Consider the following 23,808-nt stretch of genomic DNA (forward strand, 5'->3'; position numbering starts at 1 on the left):
AAGAATGACTCTTAAATGTATTTTAATGCCATCCACTCTTAACAATATATTAATTACAGCTTCTATTTAACAGGACTTGGAGTAATTAATAAAATAGTGATTTAGACCCACTTTAGAATATATTTCCAAAATTCTGCATTGATTCCACCTTACTCTTCCTTTTACTCAACCCAGCTCTTGTTCCTCACTTTGGTTTTTGAACGTTTTGAAATGTTTCATCTGAAAAGCGTTTTCATTTTGGAAAGTTCATTTAGAAAATTGATGATCATTGATTTACAACAGAATTTGTTGAGTTTGCAGTAATAACTGTGAGCAGTTATTGTGGCAGAGCTGCAGTCTCAGGGTGACACTCAAGGGAACATAAAAATGAGAGGATGGACACAAAAACTTGAGCTTGACGGTGGTGACAGATAAGAAATGATAATTAAGAGGAGTATTCTTAATAATAAATAAGAGATATCCACACAACTCAATGGATCAGTGGGTGATAATTTCAATTTTGCCTTTTCTCTTCTTATTCTAGACAAGCTCAGCAATGTTTAGCATTTTTTTCTATTTTCTCAAGAAAATGAGGAAATTTGTAATGTCATGGCTTTGAGAACAGGCACTGAGGAAATAAGTAAATGTTCTTCTCCCATCAGAGAGCAGAGTGGAATTTATCCACTCCATCCATTAACTTTGTCCTTGGATACAAAGCTGTTCATTTGTTGGGCTCCACGATACTGATGGTGCTCAGTAAATCTGTTTTTCAAGTTTGCTTTAAATGAAAAGTGCAGGCAAAGTAAAAAGTATTTTGAGACAGCAAAAAGAACAACTTCTATCATCAGCATAATGATAAAATTTTCGATACTGCCAAGCTCATCAGAGTGCTGGATTCCTCCACTAAAATATACAAACCACTGCTTCAGAGGCAAGTGATGGATGTGATTTCCCATGCAAATTGAACGTTCCTGAATGATGACTTGCCTTTTTTCCCCCTGAAAATCAGAGAAATTTCAGTCTTTTTATTTTGCTAATAATCATTTAGCTCAGGCTAATTATATTTGGGCGGGGTTCAGCTTCTTGCTTGGTGAGTGTTTCCCAGCTTCCACTTTTTAAATATGATTTTGCAAGGGGCAAATATTAATTTTACGTAGAGTGAGGTGTTTTTGCAAGCTGCTGTGCATGGCAGTGCCTTCAATAGTGCAGGAAGTGCATTTTGTTCAAGTCTTCAATAATATTCATCCCTGGAGTTGTGTTGGTGTGCCAGAAATCTGTCCCTGCAGTTTGGTTGGGACAGTCCTCTGACGTGCTGTGGGTTTGTTTCTTAGAGGAAAACTTAGAGGAATTTTAAGGCAGGAAAAGGCTTAAAAATAGACTTTGGTTTGTTTTGGTGGCCATACAACAATTCTGCTGCCAGAGCTTCTCTAGAAGCGTTTAATGTGTGACAGAGGAGGGGAGGAGAAGGCTCCTCAGGCAAAGATATGGGAATAGGAATAACAGTTCTTTACTAGGAAAAGTAAAAATACAAATGTAATAGTACGAACAAGAAAACAAACCAGAGGCAGAGTGAGAGCAGGAGCTGAGCCCTGTGGGTCAGGGGGGTGGCACAGCCCCATCCCATGGGGGCTCAGCCCTCCTGCAGTGCCAGCTGTGCTTCTGCTGGAGCAGGGATCCTGCACAAGGCTGCAGTTTTCCTCTGCAGCTCCAGGGCTGCTGGAGATGGGCCTGCTCTTCCTCTGGGAATGCAGGGCAGGAGAAAGCTGCTCCTCTGGGAATGCAGTGGGCAGAGGCTGCTGTGCTGTTCCAGGCTCAGATTGGATCCAGGTAGGAATGCTTGGCTCCTGCCCTGGGCGGAGCATCTCCCATGGGATGCTGGAATTGGATCAGCCCTGCAGGGACACTCAGTGGCCATGGAGAGCAGAGATCTGCTGGAGGGAGGATTGGCTGTGGGAGAGGTAAAGAAAACTGCCCCATGGACAGAGAGAACTGCCCCAGCTCTGTCAGATGGGCACAGAACACACCCCCAGCCACATCTTTCAGCCTGAGACACATTCCCTGGGAATGAATTGTTGTATTCTGTTCTCTGTGGCTCACTGGGCTGCAGAGGATGTGACATTTTATCTGTAATCAGCTGGACAACTGATTGCAGCTTCTCTTTGTGCCATCCTCACCTGTTTGGAGGAATCTTTCTAAACTGTAAATGAGCTTTGACTCCACCCTGGTGCACAGAGTTGCTCTGTGATGGGTTATTAAAGTTGTAATCTTTTGATTTTTTATTTGTTGTTCTGTTGCTGTGCTTCAAGGAGGGTCTGGAGATAACTGCTCATCACTCTGGGGTTTCATTGATGCTCTGAGTGTTTCCCCCAAACCTTTTTTTTTTGTCATGTCTCAGCAGTACATTGCATAAATGATGAGCTCTTAGTAAACCTGGAGTAAAGAGTTGGTGCAGAACAAATTCACCAGTGAAATGTAAAGTGAGAGAAGAATGAAGAAGAGTATTGGACAAGAAGCCTTTGGGAAACTGCAAACCAAAATTGTTATATTAAAATCAATACTGGGGCTTGACCTTTCTGTGCTAGTGGATACTCTAAAACTTCCTATTGATTTCTGTTGTAATGACATGTTTATTCCAGTTTCCTGGCACAGGTGTGGAGAACAAGAGGGAAAAGAAAATTATGGATTTCTTTACAATATTCATTTTATATTTCAGTGAGTTAAAGATATGAGGGGCATCTTAATGTACCTTTAGTTTATACGGGGAGCTAATTAATTGTGGTGAAAATTTTTTCAAAGCATTCTTTTCCTCCTAAAGAATTATTTTTTTCCCCAAGTAATCAGCTATGTTGAATTGGGAAATCTGCTTTTTCTTGTAGGATTGTCCTCAGGGGGAACTAAAAGCTTTATTTCAGGAAATAGTTGTTATTTTGCCTTCTGCCACAGGGACCTGTTGGTATTGTTAGGATTAAGTGGGAAAAGAGTCTGGAAAATCCAATATTTAATGACTCGTGTGAGGATAATAACATTAATTATTATTATTAATTAATAATAGTATTGTAGAATACTTTTGTGTTATATCATTATATATTGTATATTCTTATATTATTCTAATAATCATAATGATAACGATAATGATGATGATAATAACAACAACAATAATAATAATAATAGTAATAGTAATAATAATAATATAGTTAGAAGGAACCTAACTATAATAATAACTTTAAAACTTAAAAAAAACCCCACCTTGGAGTGTCAAGGGCCCCTTCAGCCTCAGGGCTGTGGAGATTTTGGCCTCACATCCCACCTTGAGTTGCTCCTGCTTTTCCTTCCGAGCCCTACTTGTGTCTTTTAATGTGGAGTTTTTATTTCATTATACAATGTGATTTCAACTCTTCTGCTACAGGGACCTGTTGGTATTGTGAGGATTAAGTGGGAAAAGAGTCTGGAAAATCCAATATTTAATGACTCGTGTGAGGATAATAATATTAATTATTATTATTAATTAATAATAGTATTGTAGAATACTTTTGTGTTATATCATTATATATTGTATATTCTTATATTATTCTAATAATGATAATGATAACGATAATGATGATGATTATAACAACAACAATAATAATAATAATAGTAGTAATAGTAATAATAATAATATAGTTAGAAGGAGCCTAACTATAATAATAACTTTAAAACTTAAAAAAAACCCCACCTTGGAGTGTCAAGGGCCCCTTCAGCCTCAGGGCTGTGGAGATTTTGGCCTCACATCCCACCTTGAGTTGCTCCTGCTTTTCCTTCCGAGCCCTACTTGTGTCTTTTAATGTGGAGTTTTTATTTCATTATACAATGTGATTTCAACTCATGAAGAAGAACGTGAAGAAGGTAAAGAAGAAGGACTAGTTTGTGTTTTAAAACTTCTATCTTATATATATTATTATATTCTAAAACTTTAAGCTCTATGTTTTTTATTGGGTGATACTACACACTTTTATTTAAACTATACACTCATAATTTTAGTTTCATCATTCAATTTTTCAAGCTTTTTTACAGCTTTAGGTTAAATGCAGTGTTCTCTTGGGGGTCATTGTCTGTCAGTATAGAAAATCTAAAATTTTCGTTTTTTACAGCTTTATGTTAAATGCAGTGTTCTCTTGGGGGTCATTGTCTGTCAGTATAGAAAATCTAAAATTTTCAGCAGTCAGGGTTCCAACAGGTGCCTTTTTGGGCAGCCAGCTCTTCAAAGCAGGGAATTTTAGTGTGTGATTTTTACCTGCAAAATGCCAAAGAAGCATAAAAATGTTTATGAAGTTGGGAAGTATCAAACTGCCTTAGAAGCCTGTTCAAGTTTTATTGTTTTCAGTGAAAAAAGGTATTGTTTTCAGAAGAAAAAAGGTGTCTGGCAGTGGCAGAGTTACTCTCCAAGGTTTCCTGCTCTGATTCTCCATTAATACCATTATGTCTGGCTCTCGGGATATGGAGAGATGAATCTTGGAGATGGGAGGTGGAAATTGGAGAAAGCAGAGCTATAATTCACTCCTGCCTTTATAAACCCCAATTTTCAAGGGCTTATTTTTCACATGGATTTTAAAACCTGCCATCTCAGCTGACAACTTGGATACCGAGCTTCATCTTGATCAGTTTATTTCTAGGAGAGATGGCAAAATGACTTGGAGCTAGTGAGAGAGCAGCCACAAAAATAATCCTGCTTCATAGTTTCAGATTCAGGTAAGAAAGAAGAAAACTATTCCCCCCCTGGCTATTTTAAACAAACCTTTGCTTTCAAACTGCTGAGCTCTTTCATTTTGAAAAGCAGCAAATGAATGAGAGAAACACTTAAAAATAGTAATAATAATAATAATAATGATACCAATAATTTTTTTTTTCTGTCACTTCATTTTAATGGATAATTAATGTTGTCATAATTCCAGGACTGCTATTGCAGATCCCAAGGGGAAGGATATTAAGTTGGAAAGTAATTTCAAGTGGAGTTATGTGGCTAGCTAAACATACACAAATTATGTAAAGCAGTTTTACAATTCTAACTCAGGTTCTCCGTGTCCCTCTGGCATAAAAGTGGGAATTTGCTCATCTATTTTGTCTCTATATAATACTGATCTAAATGCACATATTTTAAAAGCAGTGGCTTTATGAAGTGTAATTAAAGATCCCCTCAAACAACCTGCCCCCCTTTCTACTCACCCCCCCTCCTTCCAACACCAAACACTGCCCCAAAAACACTCCCACAACTCAGGAATCTCCAAGAAAACTCAGCCACTGACAAGAGTCACTGTCCTTGCTGCTCTGAGTGTTCACAAGCTGTCCATGGAAGTGCTGTTGATGAATTGAATTAATTGGAGTAAGTTGAGTAGATAACTGAGATTTGAAACGAGTGTCTTGGATCTTCTGATCAAGGAGTGGCACATAAAATCACGTGGCCATTAGCAGGGATTTTTCCTTTGACAGATGTTAGGCTGGGGTTGGAAGGCAGCTGGGAAAGGGAGAGGGATAATGAGGGTGTCCTGCTGAGTGGTGTGGCTTGGACTGAGTATTTGGGTGATGTGACAAGTCTGGTGTTTGAAATAGGGTGACTGAGGCAGTGATGGTTACGTGGGACGAGGTGGAAAATACTCTTAAAATTATATTTTCAGTGTTTGCTTGAGTTTGAGAACGGACATCGTGGGATCATAGAATCATGGGATGGTTTGGGTTGGGAGGGACCTTCAAGATCATCTCATTCCATAGGGACAGGGACACCTTCCACTATCTCAGGTTGCCCCAAGCCCAACCTGGCCTTGGGCACTGCAGGGATGCAGGGGCAGCCCCAGCTGCTCTGGCAATTCCAGCCCAGCCAGCAATTCCTCATGGCCAAGATCCCATCCATGGCTGCCCTCTGGCACTGGCAGCCATTCCCTGGCTCCTGTCCCTGCAGGCCTTGTCCCCAGTCCCTCTGCAGCTCTTCTGGAGCCTCTTCATGCTCTGGAATGTGCTGGAAGCTCTCCCTGGAGCCTTCTCCTCTCCAGGGGAACATTCCCAGCTCTCCCAGGCTGGCTCCAGAGCAGAGGGGCTCCAGCCCTGGAGCAGATCCATGGGTTCCTCCAGATTTGCACCACCAGCTCCAGGTGCTGCTGCTGTTGAGGGTCCCAGAGCTGGACACAGAACTCCAGGAGTTCAGCCTAAATAAAGATCAGAATCCCCTGATCCCTTGCCCACCTTGTCTCTGCTGTGGAACACATCCCAAACTCGAGTGGGAGTTGTGTGACAGGGACCAAAGATGAGGAAGGAGTTACTGGGATGGGAAAAGGTCAGTGCCAGCTCAGGGATCAGTGCTGGAATCACTTCACTGTTCTCAATCCCGTGTTTAATGAATCGAGGGCTAATTTATATTCATGTATAGCAAATGTTAAGGAGGAGCAGTCACCCTGAGGAAGAAGTGGATGTGGAATAAAGCGATGGAGTTCTCATTAAATTTAATAATGTGAAGTTCAAGCATAACTGCTCAGAAGTGTGATCCCTTCCCTCTTCTGCCTGTGCTGCAGTCATGAGAGCTCTTGGTCACTTGTGATGGATTTGGCAGAGGGTTTTAATGGTGCTGGGTCTGGTGGGTAAAGTGGGGCCAGTTTGGGTCGCTGTCATCACGTTTGACTGGTTTTGCACTAAGGCCTCATGAAATGATGATAAATCTGGGTTTGATGAGCTGCGTGATCCTTTTTGAGTTCATATATTCCCATGATTGTAAAGCTTCAGCATTTTGGGTTTGGATTTGGAATCTTGAAATCATGGAATCTTTGAGGTTGGAAATTCTTTTAAGATAAGAGTCCAAGCATTAATCCAGCACTGCCAAGCCACCACAAAACCACGTCCCCAAGTGCCACATCTTCAAGTTGTTTAAATCCCTCCAGGGATGGGGCCTCCAGCACTCCCTGGGCAGATTTGCCAGGCTGGACAACCTTTCCATGAAGAACTTTTCCCAGTATCCAAGCTGAACCTCCTCTGGCACAGCTTGAGGCTGTTCCCTCTCTTCCTGTCCCTGTTCCCTGGGGTTAGATCCCAAATCCTCCCTGGCTGTCCCCTCCTGTCAGGGACTTGTGCAGAGCCACAAGGTCCCCCCCGAGCCTCCTTTTCTCCAGACTGATCAATAAGGAGCACCAAAAATTTGAAGGCAAAATGTTCTTTTGACACCACGGCTTTCAGGTGCAGCAAAGTGATGTTTTCTGTTAATATTTGCATGATTTGAAAGGTTTAAAAGCGAAATTTTAGAACAGTTGTTAAGAATGTGGTTGCTACTAATGTTAGGAACAGCTCCTGTCACTTGTGCTGTGCAAAGACTAATGTGAGTGGAGAATAATGTTTTTAATGAGTGAACAGTGGTGGAAACTTCAGTTCTGAAGAACTTTTTTTGTGTTTTCTGTGCCTTGACCTTTCAGATAATTTATTTCCCTATCTCTGTCCTTTGTTAGGTGTTTGTAAAATCAGATGAACTTGAGGTAATTTCCCCAACTTTGCAGACAGGTGAGATGGAGTCAGAGAAATCTCCATTTCACACCTCTCAGAGCTCAGCTCAGTGTTTTCCTGACGTCTCTCACATCCTTTCAAATCCCTCGTCAGCTCCGCCGGTTTCCAGCCGCGGCTTTCCGTGGCACATCCCGCGTTCCGCTCATGAAATATTGAAACTCAGCGCTCGCAGACATCATTCACTCATTAATATTGCAGCATGCCCTAAACACATTGCTCAAAACATTTTGGGATCTTCTGCGAGTCCGTCAGGAGGAATTAAGGAGCTTGTTGAGGTCCAAGAAAGCAGAAATCCTCATGAATCCTCTTCATGTTGCATCATCTCCAGTTGGAGTGAGTCTTTGGGTTCCATATTCAATGATACTTCATTAAATTTTTCCCTGATTCATAGGGGACAGGATGATTTTTCTGCCAGTGGACTTTGGAACTTTGGGGAGTATTTTGATTTTTGCTTGCTTGGTAATGACAAATGACACGGTTCATGCTTTAGGCTTGAGTGAGTTTATGGTGGAACGTCACAGATCCATCAGATTGTGTAGCTTGGAGACTGTAATAAAGATAAAACAACTGGCAAGTAATCACTGCCCTGAAAAAATAGCAAAAAGGAAATGCTTAGGCTTTGATAGTGTAATAAATTTCCAATATCTGAAAATAAGGGCTGGAAATGACAAATCACTGTGTTTCTCTAAGAGTATTGTTTGCCAGTTTTGGATTTCTGTGGATTCTTGATTAATGGAGAATAAACTGTGAAGTGGCCATCAAAGCACAAAACTAATATTTTTCAGCTTTTCTCAGTGTGTTGCTGTTGTCTCTGAATTAAAAGGTGCTTTTTCCTTAATTAACATCTGCAGGTGTTTTTCAAGAACAACAGAAATGGATATTTTGAAGTAAACAAAAGAGGGAGTTCTTGTGGATTTAGAATTAAATTACTCATCTTGTTATTGTGGATAACAGGGGTCGTGCTGGGCATGAGGAGAGTCCTGGGCCATAAATCCACATGGCAAAATTAACAATTTGCTTTTCTTGAACTTAATTAAAAACTAGATGTGAAAAGAATGGAAACTACTTGGAATGCAGCAAAGTTTTATCAGTATTTTTTTTTAGAGTATTTTTTTGTTTTTCTTGTGATACAGAAAACTCCTTGGCTCTCAGAGATGATTTCTTGTTTGGGTCTTAAATTTCGATTTCTGTGTTTTAAATTCTAATTTCTAATTGGAAAATGGAGCCAGTTCTATATTTGGCTTCTCTTATCCTGTTGGACTTGATATGGTGGTTGTCAGTTATTAATTTTAAGTCATGACTTAATTGAGAAATTATTTTTCCTCTTGTTTTGCTTTGTGTTATTATGTTGTTATTGCTTGATTTTAAAAGATGTGGGCTAAGTGTTTCAGTCTGTTTTGGATCATGCACTGAAATGTTTTATAAATTCACAGGTAAATTCTCTTGTGCTTAATCTTGCATGTAGGACATTCATAGTTCAAGACCAGTACAATAACAAATGCCACTAAAATCCCACATTCCCTGTTCTTCTAGAAAGAAAAGAGAGGAATAAAAAGACACAATGCAGGAATGTTATTTTGGTGAAGTATTTCCCCTTTGGTCTGAAGCTCTGCTGGAGGGGAGGTTGGAATGGGTGGTTTGATCGCATGGATTTGATTTCTGTACCTCCTGCCCACATCTCAGAAAATCAAAATTAACAAAAACTGGCTTTTTCTTTATTTCTAATTTAAATATATTTATATTTTTAATATCTATATACTTTTTATGTCTGGGAGTGTATTCCAGAATTCTTTCTGCTTGTTGTTGTGTGCTTGCTCCTTGAGGTGATGATGTGGCTTTTGTGTTCATCGTGAGCCAAATCTGATTTAGGGGTGCAACGTACTGCAAACATTATTTTGATTAAAGTGACTTCAGGACTAAAACAGTCCAAAATTTGTCTTACAGTGGAGCCTGAATATGACAATGTGATAACAAAAATACTCAAATTCTTGTCATGCCCCTCTGACAGCAATAAATCTTCTGAGATCCCTAAATCCTGGGTGATTGGTTTATCAGGATTTACCCATCCTCTTACAAAAAAATACAGATATATAAATTTTCTTCATAGCATAAAGTTAAGAGCGTTGAAGTTCTCAACGACAGTGCTGGGGAAAGGCAGGAATTGTTGCTTTTTTTGTGTTAGTTGTGTGCTATAAAGCAGTTGAGAAATGAAATATTGCGAAGCGTTAACGCAGACTTTAACTGGAGCTGCTTCTTAATGCTTGATGTGTGTTTTCCAATAGCACCATGAGAAGTGATTGCCTTGCATGCCACACTTCATTAAATCAGCCACTCCACACTTCTTAAAGCAGTAGTTCATAATTATTTAGAAGGATTTTATTCAAAAAGATATCAATTGTGTGGGGAAAATGTATAGCCAGCAGCCTTTTCTGCTGCTTCAGCAGCTTTTGGAACATCCTTTCTGTATAAATGATCAGTGGAACGCTCTCTGTTGTCTGGAGTTCTGTGCTCAAACACAAGAACCATTAACTTCAGCCTTTATTTCTGCTGTAATTAAAAATGTCACTTGAAAAATTCCTGTGGAATTCCTGGAGTAATGACAAGTTAATATATATAGATACATACACATACATTTTTTTTTCTATTTTTTTTTTTACTTCTGCCTGGCTAATATAATTTATAGGTAATAATATAATTTATTACTGTAGATCCAGCTGATGTTTGCCTTTATTTGGTACATGCTGAATGCCAGGAAAATGAATTTGTAATGCCAAGGAAAAAACCCTACTGGAGGTTGATGCAGGCGAATGTTTGCCATCAGCGGGATCTGCAGAGTGTTTGTTTCATTAAGCTCCTACAAGCCAACCAATTATGGAACTCAAATAAATGAAAATGACTTCAAAATCCCGCTTATTTTGTTAAAAACTCTGCTGAATTTCAATCAGTTGAGATGGCGCTTTAGGAATATTGTTTTGGGAGTAAAAACTGCCCTAAATAAAAGTTTTTTGAGGAATTTAACTCGTTGTGTTGTGTTATGCTGGTCACACAAATGAGGGTGAGAGTTGATGAAAAAGAGTTGAAATATTTGCTTGAAGGTGCTGCCAGGAGCAGTCTTGGATGTAAAAAAGTTCCTTTTTGGCCTAAATTCTATAAAATTTGAGAATGAAATACTGTCGTTTTCTTTTATGGTAGAATACCCTGCAAAGAAAGAGAAAGGGAGGAAAAAACCAAACAGTAAAATGCATTTTCTTTGACTGAGGTGACTGAGTGTCTTGATCTAGATTTAAATGAGAGATTAGAAAGAAGGTCTAATTTGATGTAAAGACAAATTAAATGTAAATATCTGAGTGTTGTGGGGGTTGCTTTATATTGGCATTTTTTGGTGTTTTTTGTTCATGAGGGTTTTCTGTTGTTTTTTTATTTTTAATTTTTCGTAGTTTATAATGTGGAAACTTTTGGCTGGATTTTTCAGCCATTTTATACGTAAAGTATATTTCATATCTTTTAATTACTTTGCTATGTACAGCAGCATAAAGAAGAGACATTTTTAATGGAAAACCTCTTTCAGGAGGTCAAATCCAAGAAGGATGAGGAAGGATCTTCCTTCAGTCTTGGGAAGCATTAAATGCTCTTTGTTGCTCACCAGAAAAAGGTGCTGAGAGTACTATTTTGACACTTTTTTCCCTTTTTAGGCAAAACATGATTTCTCCAATCCAAAAGACAACCAGCATGTTTTGACTGTGCTGTATGAAGGATTGTTATGATTGTATGAAGGATTTGTTATATCAATCCTGCTGGAGTAATTTGGAGGACCTTGGGAAATCACTTAATGGAATTTGGTCCATGTCTGCATAATCTGACTTTTTTATTTTTTTTTTTAAGCTGGAGTAATTGAAGATGCAGCTTAATAAACTTTTATAAAGATTCCCAGTTGGTTGCTGCTTTTCAGAGGGTTTGGAGCACTGAAGTAATACATCTTGTAATTGTCTTTTTTCTTCCCTACCTCACTTAAATGTATTCCCTGGGGAAGAATCTAATGTACTCTAATGCTGGTACCTTTTACAAAGTGACCCGACTCATTAGGATTTGTTCTCCAGAGCTCCCCTGACAACAGATAAATGCACTGAGAATATTGAAGCTTCCTCTCCATCACTCTTTCAGGAAAAAAAAAAAATCTATTTGAAACCCAGTGTTTCATGGCTCCATTACTGCTCTGAGTTCCGTGCTCAGTGCCACAACACACGAGTTTTATTCACTGAGTGTTGCCATGAAAATGAGACACGGTGTGCTTGTCTCAAGTACTCCATTGAAGGTTTCAAATCTATTTATGGCTTGTGACATAGAAATATTGAGAATTTTCTGCGCCTCAAGTTCCCTTTATTAACTCTGTTGCAACAAGTTCAATAACTATTTTCTCTGCTCCTCTCAGATCGCTGGGAAAGGTTGATGATGGTTCTTCGATCTTCGTGGGGCTTGGGAAATGGATGAAATCCTTGGGTTTATGGTGTGTTTAGAGGGAGGAAAGCACTTTCCCAGTGCAGGAAAGCTTTTAGGTGGAAATTGAGTGCCTGCTGGCTGCAGGGAAGAGGATTTTCCCAGAAAAATGGTTCCATAAAACCAGAATAACCAACAGAGTTCTCTGCATCTTACTTCAAAATGTGTTTAATTGAATCAGTTTTAATTTATATGATTTAATGAATAATGATGTCAAAACTTGCAACTTTTGTGTATTCAGATTTTGATACTTCAATTAGAAATAAACTTCTGGATTATTTTAGTGAATATTTGTATTTAAGTGTCTTAAGAAGCCAAGAGTAAAAAGCATTTTTGTGACAGCTTTTAAAGCGACTTCTTTACTTTGAAACTACACTTGGCAAGTAGATTTTGAATTTTCTCTCATCCTGAATCTCCCTGCACCCCCTGTAGGCTGAAACAAGAACAAATGTACGTTCGGGATGAGTTTGGCAAGCTCCTGGAGCGGGAGAGGATCTCCTCAAACGAGCACCTGACTCGAGCCATCCTTCGCGAGAGAGCGGCCACGGAGGAGGAGCGGCAGAAGGCTCAGCGCTTTGTGAGTCCCCACGCGTGGGGAAGGGTGGAAGCTGGGCAGGGAGGTCTCATGGTTATGTGTGCCTGGCAGGTCTCTGAATGTAGAATTTGAGAGTGGAATAGAGGTGGAAGCAAGTTTTGATAGAGAAGAATAGATGTGTGAATTGAGTTTGCTGGGCCAGTCGTGCTGGGCAAGAAAGCAAAGGTTATGTGGAGTTAGAAAGAGGTTTTATGACTTAGAGCAAAGGATAAGCTGACCACAAACAAAAAGATGTTTTTACCAAGCAGAAAGATACCACAGGCAAACAAAACATGTTGATGTGGCAAGTAGAAAGAAGTTTAGTTATCTGGCTGGTTAATTTTCGCTTCCTTCAGAATATCAAAGTTAGCAGTTGTATCATCTTGGTTTTGCTCAGTCTTCCTGGTTCCATCTGGGAAATTTGGAAATATCTGGTGGCTCTTGGGTGCAGGTTTGTTATCTACCTAACAGGTATTTTCCATTTCCACTGTACCTTGTTCATTCTTTGAAGGGTGCACTCCAAGATTACAAAGAGGAATTTTAAGAATTTTTCACTGCAAGAAAACTGAAAAAGAACTTTAAGCTTAAACTGTATTATACTAACTCATGTGATTGGCTAGCATTGACCACAATATGGTAATGACAGTAGTTATGATAGGCTGTAGGTAATAGTAAAGGTGTAGATTGGTTCTTATGTATGAGATGCTCAAAAAGAAAAGTATATAATTCAAAGTAAGCAAAACTGGGGGGTCTTCAGGCTGGCCTACAGCTGGAGCTGTAGGTGTCCCTCTGTCACCCATGGCCCTGGATGTTGTAACATCCTGTATACAATAAACTGCATTTTGAAGAGTCTCCTGAAGGCTCTTACTCTGAAATATTTACAGAAATCACAGATTTTCCAAGCACCTTTCTCCTCAGGTCTATTGGTAGAAGAGGACAGCAGATCTCTTTTTTTTTTTTTTTCATGGCTAGGTAGCAGCATGTAATTTCATTTTGGTTAAATATCACTCTTTTAAGGGGTTTTGCTGCTTGTTTCCAACTTTGAACCAGCTCAGTGAAAAATTCTGTTTAAAAGATTCATCTCTCGTTAGAGCTGATGTATTAAACCTTCCTGACAAGGAAATTGGAACATATGGTTGGCTGTTTTCCTCGGAAAACTGACATTATACAGTTCAGTCCATTGCAAATGTCTGACAGATTTATAACTTCCTCTATAGAGTGTTTGCTTGCTGTAGTGAGTCTCTATTGACTCTTCTTTCTAACAATAATCATTACTGTCTGAGGTGGGAATATGCTTTAAAAATATAAATATACTTGAGGGTGAATACTAAAGAAATCATTATTTTCAAGGCAAAAAGTTGAAAATACTCAATGTGAGCACTGCTGTGAAAATAAATGGGAATTACTTATGTCAGCAGCAACAGAAATATTTGTTGGGCTCTCTAAATCTGGAGTAAAATCCAAAGTTTTTAAGGTTTATGGGTTAGTATCTTAGTAATCAATCACTTCAATAAGCAGTAGCTTTGTCTGTGCTGTGGGATTTAAAACCTGATGTTCATGTTATTTTTCCAAATCCCAATTTAAAACCAAACCAATTCCACCTCGGTGCTGGTATCTTTTCCAGCCATTTCTGGATTCTTTTGCATCTCTCTGGTAATGTTATTGTTGAAGAATACTTTCAGTGTTGTAAACAAATTTTTAATATTTTGTCATTGTAAAACATGGGAACAAAGTAGAATGGAATGGAATTATGACCAAGGTACAGCCTTAAATCCTTGGATTCTTAATGTTGTGTGGGAGAGATAAGGGTTTTGTGGCCTGGAGCTAATGAGGAGCTGAAGATGTATAATGGAGACTATTATTTGCATAATTACTGGGGGTTTGCATCTCTTTCTCCCTGTTGTGGTGATTTTGGGAAGCACAAGCTGGATTTTTCCTCAGCCAAATGCTTGAGAAATTCCTTATTATGGATATGAAACTGCTTTATTTTGTTATTTTGCTGGTTAATTTTCACTTGATTTAGAATATCAAAGTTAGCAGTTGTGTCATCTTGGTTTTGATCAATTTTCCTGGTTCCATCTGGGAAATCTGGAAATATCTGGTGGTTCTTGGGTGCAGGTTTGTTACCCCCACTGCAGATTTTCCATTTCCACTGTGGCTTGTTCTTTCTTTGAGGGGTGTACTCTAAGATTGCAAACTAGCAAGAAGGTTTTGTCTATTTGTTTCCTTAAAAATGAAAATATTGAGTAATTCTCACCTTCCTATAAGTCAGCTCCTTTATTTTCCTTTAATTGGTCAGATTTTATTTCTTTGGCTTCACTGCTTACCCTAACCTGTGCATTTATTTTCTGTTTTAGATATTTAAAACCTGTATTTTTTGGTAATTCAAAATCTGTACCACAGGGAAATGCATTTCTATGTATCCTTTGCCAGGTACTGTGAAAAATTCTGTGTTTTAGTAAACTGCTACAGCAGGTTTGTATTTCATGGAGCCCAGATTTGATTTGTCAGACTCTTCTTGGAAAAAAACAAAAGTGTTCCTGAAGTGTCAGTAGCAAAATAATTTCCTTTGCTGCTGCTAAATTGTTCAAATAATGCAAAGGAAAAGAAATCATGGTGAGAAAGGAAGAATTTGAGTTTTCCTTTGTAAAGGGGCTAATTCAGGTTTTAATAAATACCTGTAAAATGAAGTCCCACTGCAGATTTTCCATTTGTACCATGGCCTGTTCATTCTTTGAGGGGTGTACTCTAAGATTGCAAACTAGCAAGAAGGTTTTGTCTATTTGTTTCCTTAAAAATGAAAATATTGAGTAATTCTCACCTTCCTATAAGTCAGCTCCTTTATTTTCCTTTAATTGGTCAGATTTTATTTCTTTGACTTCACTGCTTACCCTAACCTGTGCATTTATTTTCTGTTTTAGATATTTAAAACCTGTATTTTTTGGTAATTCAAAATCTGTACCACAGGGAAATGCATTTCTATGTATCCTTTGCCAGGTACTGTGAAAAATTCTGTGTTTTAGTAAACTGCTACAGCAGGTTTGTATTTCATGGAGCCCAGATTTGATTTGTCAGACTCTTCTTGGAGAAAAACAAAAGTGTTCCTGAAGTGTCAGTAGCAAAATAATTTCCTTTGCTGCTGCTAAATTGTTGAAATAGTGCAAAGGAAAAGAAATCATGGTGAGAAAGGAAGAATTTGAGTTTTCCTTTGTAAAGGGGCTAATTCAGGTTTTAATAAATACCTGTAAAATGAAGTCACATTTCCAGTTCTTGAAGAATTGTAATACCAGCTGCTGCTTATTATGTCAGAAGGAAGAAATTTATAGTGTTATCCCAAAAACTAGAATTAGCTTTTTATATAAATGAGGAAAAAAAAGGATGAAGTTAGGTGTTAGTAACTGAAATACTTTTGTGCTGTGACATGTCCCAGGGAGTGCCCTCAGTTCAGGGGGGCTGGTGGGATGTCAGCTCCTGCAAAAACACATTTTGGGGTGATCCAAAAGCTTACAAAGCACTAATTCTGACATTTGTGCCAGCAAAAGTAGAAATTATTGTTCAGAGTGTCATTTCCAAACCCTGGAAATCCCTTGTGGGGTCAGTGTGAGGATTTAATCAACTCTTGGTGCTTAACTCAGCAGAAATTAAAGCAGCTGCTGTCGAGTCCTGGAGCAATCCTTGAAATGCCACTGACTGGGAGTATTTTGGACACAGCCTGGCTTTCCTTATCCCACAGATTTGGGATTTCCTTACCCCACAGATCTGGGATTTTCTTATCCCATAGATTTGGGATTCCCTTATCCCACAGATTTTGGATTCCCTTATCCCAGAGATTTGAGATTCCCTTATCCCACAGATTTGGGATTCCCTTATCCCAGAGATTTGGGATTTCCTTATCCCACAGATCTGGGGTTGTGTCTTGGAAAATGCTGCTCTCCAGGTGCTGGGGAGGTCTTGGATCTCTTCTGGCTTCTCCTTTGTCTCTGCTAAGGGGATATTTGATCCTGGAATGAGCTGAACCTGGGAAGAATGAGGGTGGGGAGGCCCTGGCAGAGTTTTCCCAGAGAAACTGTGGCTGCTCCATCCCTGAAGTGTCCAAGGATGGGACTTGGAACAGCCTGGGACAGTGGGAGGTGTCCCTGCCCATGGCAGGGGGTGGAATGAGATGATTTTTCAGATCCCTTCCAACCCAAACCATTCTATAATTCTGAAATTATCCTTTTTTATTTTTCCCTCTCCCTTTCCCATTCTGAAATTATCCTTTTTTGTTTTTCCCTCTCCTTTTCCCAGACTTCAGGGCTGTTTCCTGGCTGTTTTCAGGGTTGGGTGCTTTGATGGTGAAGAATTTCTTTATTTTCCTCTCTGCAGTTCTCCTTTTCTGTCATGTCAGTGCAGATACGAGCTGAGGCAAATCCTTCACAAAGCCATCCTGGAGCCAATCTGCTTTATAACAACTCCAAAAGCAGCTCCATTGAGGAAATTGCAGAGTCTGTGTGGAGGGCAATTGTCAGGGGGGCAAAATGAGAACTGCTTGAACTGGCCTTGCCACCAAACGAGGTGGTTTTGTACCTTTATTTAGCTTTACTCACTTTGGAATTGTGACATTTGCAAAGCATCTCAGTGTGATTTTACCAAAGGACAAAGTGCAGCCTGTGCTTGATGTCAAGAGCTGCAGCTGGTTAAAAAGACTTCTTTTTTCCACACACTCTGAGCGTGGATATGATGGTTTTTTTCTGCCCATTCCTCTTGAAAAAGGGCTTCAAAATAAATAAAATCTTTTATTCCAGCCCAGCCATAAAGAATTTTGAGGGTGGTGTGGTTCTCTGCACAAAGGGTGAAGCTGAAGGTCCTTATGATGGCTCTAAGAATACTTTAATTATATTTCATCACTTAAATCTGTTCTGTGCCATATTTATTATTGGAGATTTTTGCTGCAAATCTAAAAGTTGGGCCTGGTTGAGTTGGGCACAGTCTTGTAGAGTGGCTTTCACTGTGGTGGCTTTGCCATAAATAGTTTATTGATGTTCCATCACTTGAGTCATTACGAAAGTCGGGGTGAGATGAGGAGAATATGGAGTAGAAAATCAATAGTTATCCAAAGTGCAGAGGACCTGTTGTATTTCCATCTCCTGATAATGACCTGGAGTATACTGTGAACACATTTGCTCCACTGTCTGGACTGAAACGAGTTGTCATTAGAAGCCTTTATGTTCGAAAATGGTTTTATTGAGCTGCCAATGACATTAAAGTCCCATTTCCCTTTGAAGAGGCACAGAAATATTGTTCTGTTCATGTGCTGTAACCAGAACATTAAAATTTGATTATTGCTATCATTAGAAGTCTGTATCCATACTAATGCAATTACATCTATTTGTCCATGTGTTGTTGCAGGCTTTCATTGAAGCACCTGTTTGAGAGTGAAATCTGGTAGTGCTGAGGAATCTCATTGTTTTGTAAATTACTTTCTGCACAAGAAGTTCTATCAAAAATTCCTCGCTCAAAAAAAAAATCAATTTGGTAGAAGTATCTTTATATTAAAAAGCTCTTTTTTTTTTTTTGCACTTTAGGTCGCTGTGATAATCAGATTATTGGAGATTTTTTTCCCTAGCAAAATCCTATTTGAGATGTGAAGTTCTTTTACTTGTCTGAGCCCTGAAATCAATAGACAAAACACATTCCTGGCCATATCAGAGCTGAAGCGTGTTGAGTTATGTGAGGAGGAAATCTGACCTGTTGTCATAATTGAATACAGGTTATTAAAATGGAGTTTTCTGCTCCTCTGTGCCTGAACTGGTTTGGAGTTTTCCCCATCACCCTGGGGTGACTGGTCCCAGTCAGTGCTGGGCAATGACCTCCCCTTGGGGTGCATTTATTTTTCCTGTCCTCAATTCATTAACTCTGTCATGAGGACGTTTCCTATTTTCCATAAACAGATTAAATCTTGACCCTTCCTGCTCTTTCCAACCAGGCCTGGACAAACCATATTTTAAGGATGACTTCACTAGGAAATACCAGGGGGAAGAATTAAATGAGTTAAGGCATTAGTTCTCAGGAGAAGAGTCTGTTTACAAACCTGCAGTATTTATTACATACCTCATTTAGCTCATTCATCATTTTAATAGAAAAATGAATCTTTTTAGATGATTCTGAAATAATTTGAGGTAAACTACACAGCCTGAGGCAAAACAGGATTGCTTGGTGCAGGGAGGGCTTTTGGAGAAGTAAGCACGAGAGCAGAGACTGTAATTCACAATTTATGGCAGTAAAAATGCTAAAGGCTCATATTTGAACATGAGATTTAAGGTCTGGGGAGCATATGGTACAAAATTAAATCTAGTGACAGTTGTTTTGTCTCTTGTTCCTCAGTTTTATAATTTAGAAAGTAGGAATTTTTCATGAAACCTCGTTGAAAGTGGAGATTTGGGGAGTTTCACTCATAAAATCTTACTTATCCTCCAGACATGGTATTTTTTGTGATGTTTTTATGGCTTGGAAGTAGCAGTTTTGTTGTAGCAAAAACTCATTTTCCTATGGGCAAATCTGGATTGTGTCATTCCTGTCATAGAAGACAGGAGGAAGAAGGTATTTTGGAATATTGAAGATGGGATCTGACTTTTTTGGTGTGTTTCCTTTTGGGGGAAAGAAGTTTGGTTGGTTTTTGGAGAAGGAAGTAGGCTACAATGAGCAAGACATTTATATTTGGAATATACACAATTCTACTGCACTGATTGCACTCCTATTCCTTGGAATAAACAGAATATTGCTCCTTTGGTTTATGTCTCTCCTGGCACACATTCCTTCTTCCTCTCCCTCTTTTTTGGCATTTCTACTGCAGCACTAAAAGGTTTGGGATAGAAATTCAGGTTTTTGGGGTAGGTTTTTAGGGGATCTTAAACAAGTGATGTGAAACTGCTGTGTGAGCAAGAAGCTCTTGCTAAGCAAATAAAGTTGATAATTTTCTCCCAAATAAGAAAAGGGTGCCTGTCACATATTTGCAAATCGTGAGTGATTTTCTTATCTGGCCTTCAAGAAGTGAAGGCCCATTTGATTAAAATTAATAAACAAAATAATTAATAAGTGAATTAAAAAGTGAAAAATTAATAAGTTTTCCCTCCACCTTGATAGAGGAAAACAGTAAATATAATTTTAAATAGCCTGTGGGTGGTGCTGGAGTTGGGATCCCAGTATGATTTGTCACATAAACTGGTAAATAAATGTTTTATTTCCTCTCTGAAATTGCCATGGTGGGCCTGGAAACCACAAGTTGCCTTTTCTTGGGTCTCTCTTCTGTCCCTTTACAACATCCATGCTGACATTCAAAATATTTGTTTCGGTGGAACAATAGAAATAATTTTCTCCTTCCTTCAGCATTTCACTTGGCAACATGTTATAGATGTATTTTTTATAATTTTTCTGTGTAACAGTTAATGGCTTTTTTTTTCCTCTGTGTCAAAGTTTGACAGACAGGAAAACCACAGTAAAATGAGAATTTTGAAGGGAAGCAAAGTACAGAGAAGGAGCATTTATTCTCTTTAAGCTTTCTTTTTGAATGGTGAATGTGTTTTGATAGTCAAGCAGCATTTAAAACATGTTATTTTTTAATTCTTATATAGCAAACCCCAAGATATTTGACTGAAGCAAAATTAATCACTGTGTTATTTCGGCATTCAGATGAAGATCTAGTGCTTTACAAAGCCTGCTGCTCCATCAATTTGTTCTTTGGGTTGAATTCAAATTGAGTTCATTTTTATAGATTCACTGCATAATACTCTGCTCTCTCCTCCCTCATTCATTAACCAATTTGTTCGTGCTACTCCCTTTTTATTGAACGCTAACAAAATTGCCCTGCTATCTCCCCAAATGAATATCATCATTCCTTGTCATGCATGGGCAAAGAGTAAGGCTAATAATCCCTTTTTCCACACACCTTCCCTCTTTCAGGGACAAGTCTTCCTTCTGCCCTGGAGCAAGCACGAGAAGAACGTTTTAAATCCAGTTCTTTGGCTATAAATATTCCCAGCCAGGCTCCTTTTGATTACTCGTGGGCCTTTGGAGCGTGTGCACCCTGCCAGTTGTGTGACACAACAAAAACCACATCAAAGCCTTGTCAGGGCTTGTCCTTGTACATGACACGCTACAAATCCATGGGAAGGATTAAAACGTGTTCGTTTGACACCGCGCTCGAAGCGCCACGCGGGCGCGGCTCCTCCACGCCACAAAACAGTCTGAGAGGCCTGGGCCTCTCTTCCTCTGACTTTTATTCAATATTTCTTTGCTCTCACATTAAGCTGGGTTTTTGGGTAGGGGTATATTCACTTTAGTATTGTGTTTGAGGGGTTCCCAGACGAAGGGAGGAATGATGAATCTGACTCCATGTTCTTAGAAGGTTAATTTATTATTTTATGATATTATATTATACTAAAGAATGCTGTACTAAACTGTACTAAAGAACACAGAAAGGATACTTACAGAAGGCTAGAAGGATACTCATGAAAACTCGTGACTCAGCCCTGACACAGCTTGACACTAAGTCAAAACAATTCACATGAAACCAATGAAACAATCCCCTGTTGGATAAACAATCTCCAAACACATTCCAATGCAGCAAAACACAGGAGAAGCAAATGAGATAAAATTGTTTTCCTTTTTCTCTGAGGCTTCTCAGCTTCCCAGGAGAAGAATACTGGGTGAAGGGATTTTTCCAGAAAATATGACTGCCACGCTTTAGAGTGCTCTGGTTGTCCTAATTTTGGGTTGAATTACCAGATTTAGGTGTTTTGAGGGATGGAGAGATAGAAGTCATCAGACAGTTTGTTTCAGGGCTGTTTTCAGGAGTGGCTGAGGTCTTTTGGTGTTGAGTTTTTATCTTCTTTTTGCCAGGGTTAGGATTAAATGTGTGAGACGGTATTTCTTGTTGGAACTCAGATGTTTATCAGTTCTTAGCCATGTTACAGTCTCACACACTGTGAGTTCTACAGCACTGCGCTCTAACAAAGTAAAAATGGAGCCCCATCTCTCTCTCTCTACAAGGCCTTAACTTGATTTGCTCAGCGTGGAGAAGAGCCTGAGGGAAGTCCTTTTTCGATGTAATTTCAAGTTTTTAAGGGTTTTTTAATATCTTTTTAATATCTTTTCATATCACTGGCTGTCTGGAATATATTGAGGTGCTCAAGTGTTGTAGCAATAGGTGCCAATATAGCTAAAGCAGGTGTACACAAATTAATTAAAAAGGATATTTCAGGGAGAGGATGAGGAAAAAAAGTGGAATGTCATGGTGAAGTCTGTAGGTTTTGGGAGGTTTTATACAAATTTTAGGAAATTTTTCAGTCCTGTCAAGCATTCTGTAATCTGTTCTCTGGTGGGCTGTAGCATGCTCTGCCTGGAGGAAAAACTACTCTGCTTCCTTGTTTTTTAAAGAAAGGCAGAGTTTAATGTAAGGCTTAATAAATTGGGGATGTTAAAACACCCTTTTAATTCAGTAACAAGAACGAATCTCCTGATAGCCCAATCCTCCTAAGGCTGAGGGTCTGATTGAACTCAGTCCTGCAAAGTGCAGGGGACTTTGGAGCTGGGAATTCAACCTCCTGCCAGGAATTGTGATGCTGAGGGTGTTTGTGTGTACAGTTGGGTGTTTGAGGAATCTCACAATACTACAAACGGAGAGCAAAAATAGACTTTGAATAATGTAAAGATTTTAAGGCAAAGAGGCACCTTCTGATTCCTTGAGAAGGCTGAGCTAGAACAGAGGCTGGGCAGAGCTCCAGAATGAAGCAGGGATTGATGGAAAGGATCTCCTGCATGGATGCACCTTGGGCAGCACCAGAGCCCAGCCAGGACTGCAGCCAGGATGAACCCAAATGGTCCCAAAATGAACCCAGGATGAACCCAAATGGTCCCAAAATGAACCCAAGATGAACCCAAATGGTCCCAAAATGAACCCAAGATGAACCCAAATGGTCCCAAAATGAACCCAAGATGAACCCAAATGGTCCCAAAATGGTCCCAAGATGACCCCAAATGGTCCCAAAATGAACCCAGGACACTTCACACAAGACCTGATTTCAACAAGTAGCCAGCAAAACTTTAATTTTGACTGCAGAAATTGGTTTCAGCTGTCAATGCTGTAAAAAGTTTCACACAGGAGTAATTAGGGAGAAGTTTGTCAACACAAATTTGGGGTGGCTGAACAAAAAGCAGATGATAATATTTCTTGTCTCATAACTTCCATTAATTTACTTGAGTTTGGAAAATCCACCCCCTCTGATAACATAATAAGATACTGCAGTGTCTTTTTTTTAGAGCTATTTGAATTCAAATCACGCTTCTAAATAAATAAATAAACCTCATTACTTCTCATTTTCCTAATTATCATGCAGATAAACAGTGGGAATCGTGACATTAGGATAAGTAAGTGGCTTATGATTTTGCTTCAGAGGAAGAAATTCTTTCTGTTCCCCCTTTTCCCCCCTTGGGCCACGCAGGAGTAATAAATGAGCAAATCCAGAGCAGTTTCTGATGGATGCTTAATGGGGCTGTGCTGGAGCCAAGGGCTGCTTTCTGCAGCAGCTGTCACCATCCCGAGTCATTAACACACCTTGAATGCTTCCATTCCAAAATCAGGGCATTTCAAACCCAGGAGGGCACAAAGCCATGACTTTGGAAGGAGTTTGGGCTGCAGGCTGGGGGAGGTGTTGGACTTGTGGAGCGTGAGGAGTGTGAGTGGGAATTAAAACAATTCATTCTGGAGGTCACAGGTTGACTTTCAAAGTTTATTTATATCTGGGAAGAGCCCACTGAGGGATTTTTGCACCCTTTTTGGTGGCTCCTGCCTCTGGAGTCAGAAAGCTGCTTGGAAATCTTCTGGGAGGGAAGAGAATTATTGTGTGCAGCAATAACGAGTCATTTCCAGTGTGTAAAACAACTGAAATATTCAAATATCCCAAATATTCAAGTCATGCCAGCAGACTCACAGCAATGGCTTTGTGTACATAATATTTTGGAGTGAGGAACTACTTCTGTGGAATAACTATCAGGTTTTCTTGTAATGCTCTGGAAAGAAGGATAATTAATGGGGGTTGTTTCTGCCTTCATAAAGGGACATCTGAGAAGTGCTGAGATAAAGAGGTCAGCTGCATCTTTGTTTTACATCGTAGTAACTCATGTCATATTTTAATTTTCCTGCTCGCTTTTATCTGCCTGTTTGAAGCAGGAGAAAAACCCCCAAACGCTTGTAGTTATTCCTTTTCAAAGAA

The 23,808-nt window shown here is 39.3% G+C and overlaps 1 protein-coding gene across 2 annotated transcripts in view; it reads left to right on the forward strand.

Annotated features, from left to right (window-relative positions):
• CHCHD3 (coiled-coil-helix-coiled-coil-helix domain containing 3) overlaps positions 1 to 23,808 on the forward strand; it is a 128,804-nt gene that overhangs the window by 23,826 nt on the left and 81,170 nt on the right. For both annotated transcript variants that reach the window (XM_039699484.1, XM_039699482.1), the window contains exon 4: positions 12,418 to 12,562. In XM_039699484.1, coding sequence (XP_039555418.1) covers positions 12,418 to 12,562 — 145 coding nt within the window. The remainder of the gene's footprint in view (positions 1 to 12,417; positions 12,563 to 23,808) is intronic.

The sequence above is a fragment of the Passer montanus genome, unplaced genomic scaffold (assembly GCF_014805655.1).
Source record: "Passer montanus isolate IOZ18808 unplaced genomic scaffold, ASM1480565v1 scaffold135, whole genome shotgun sequence".
NCBI lineage: Eukaryota > Metazoa > Chordata > Aves > Passeriformes > Passeridae > Passer > Passer montanus.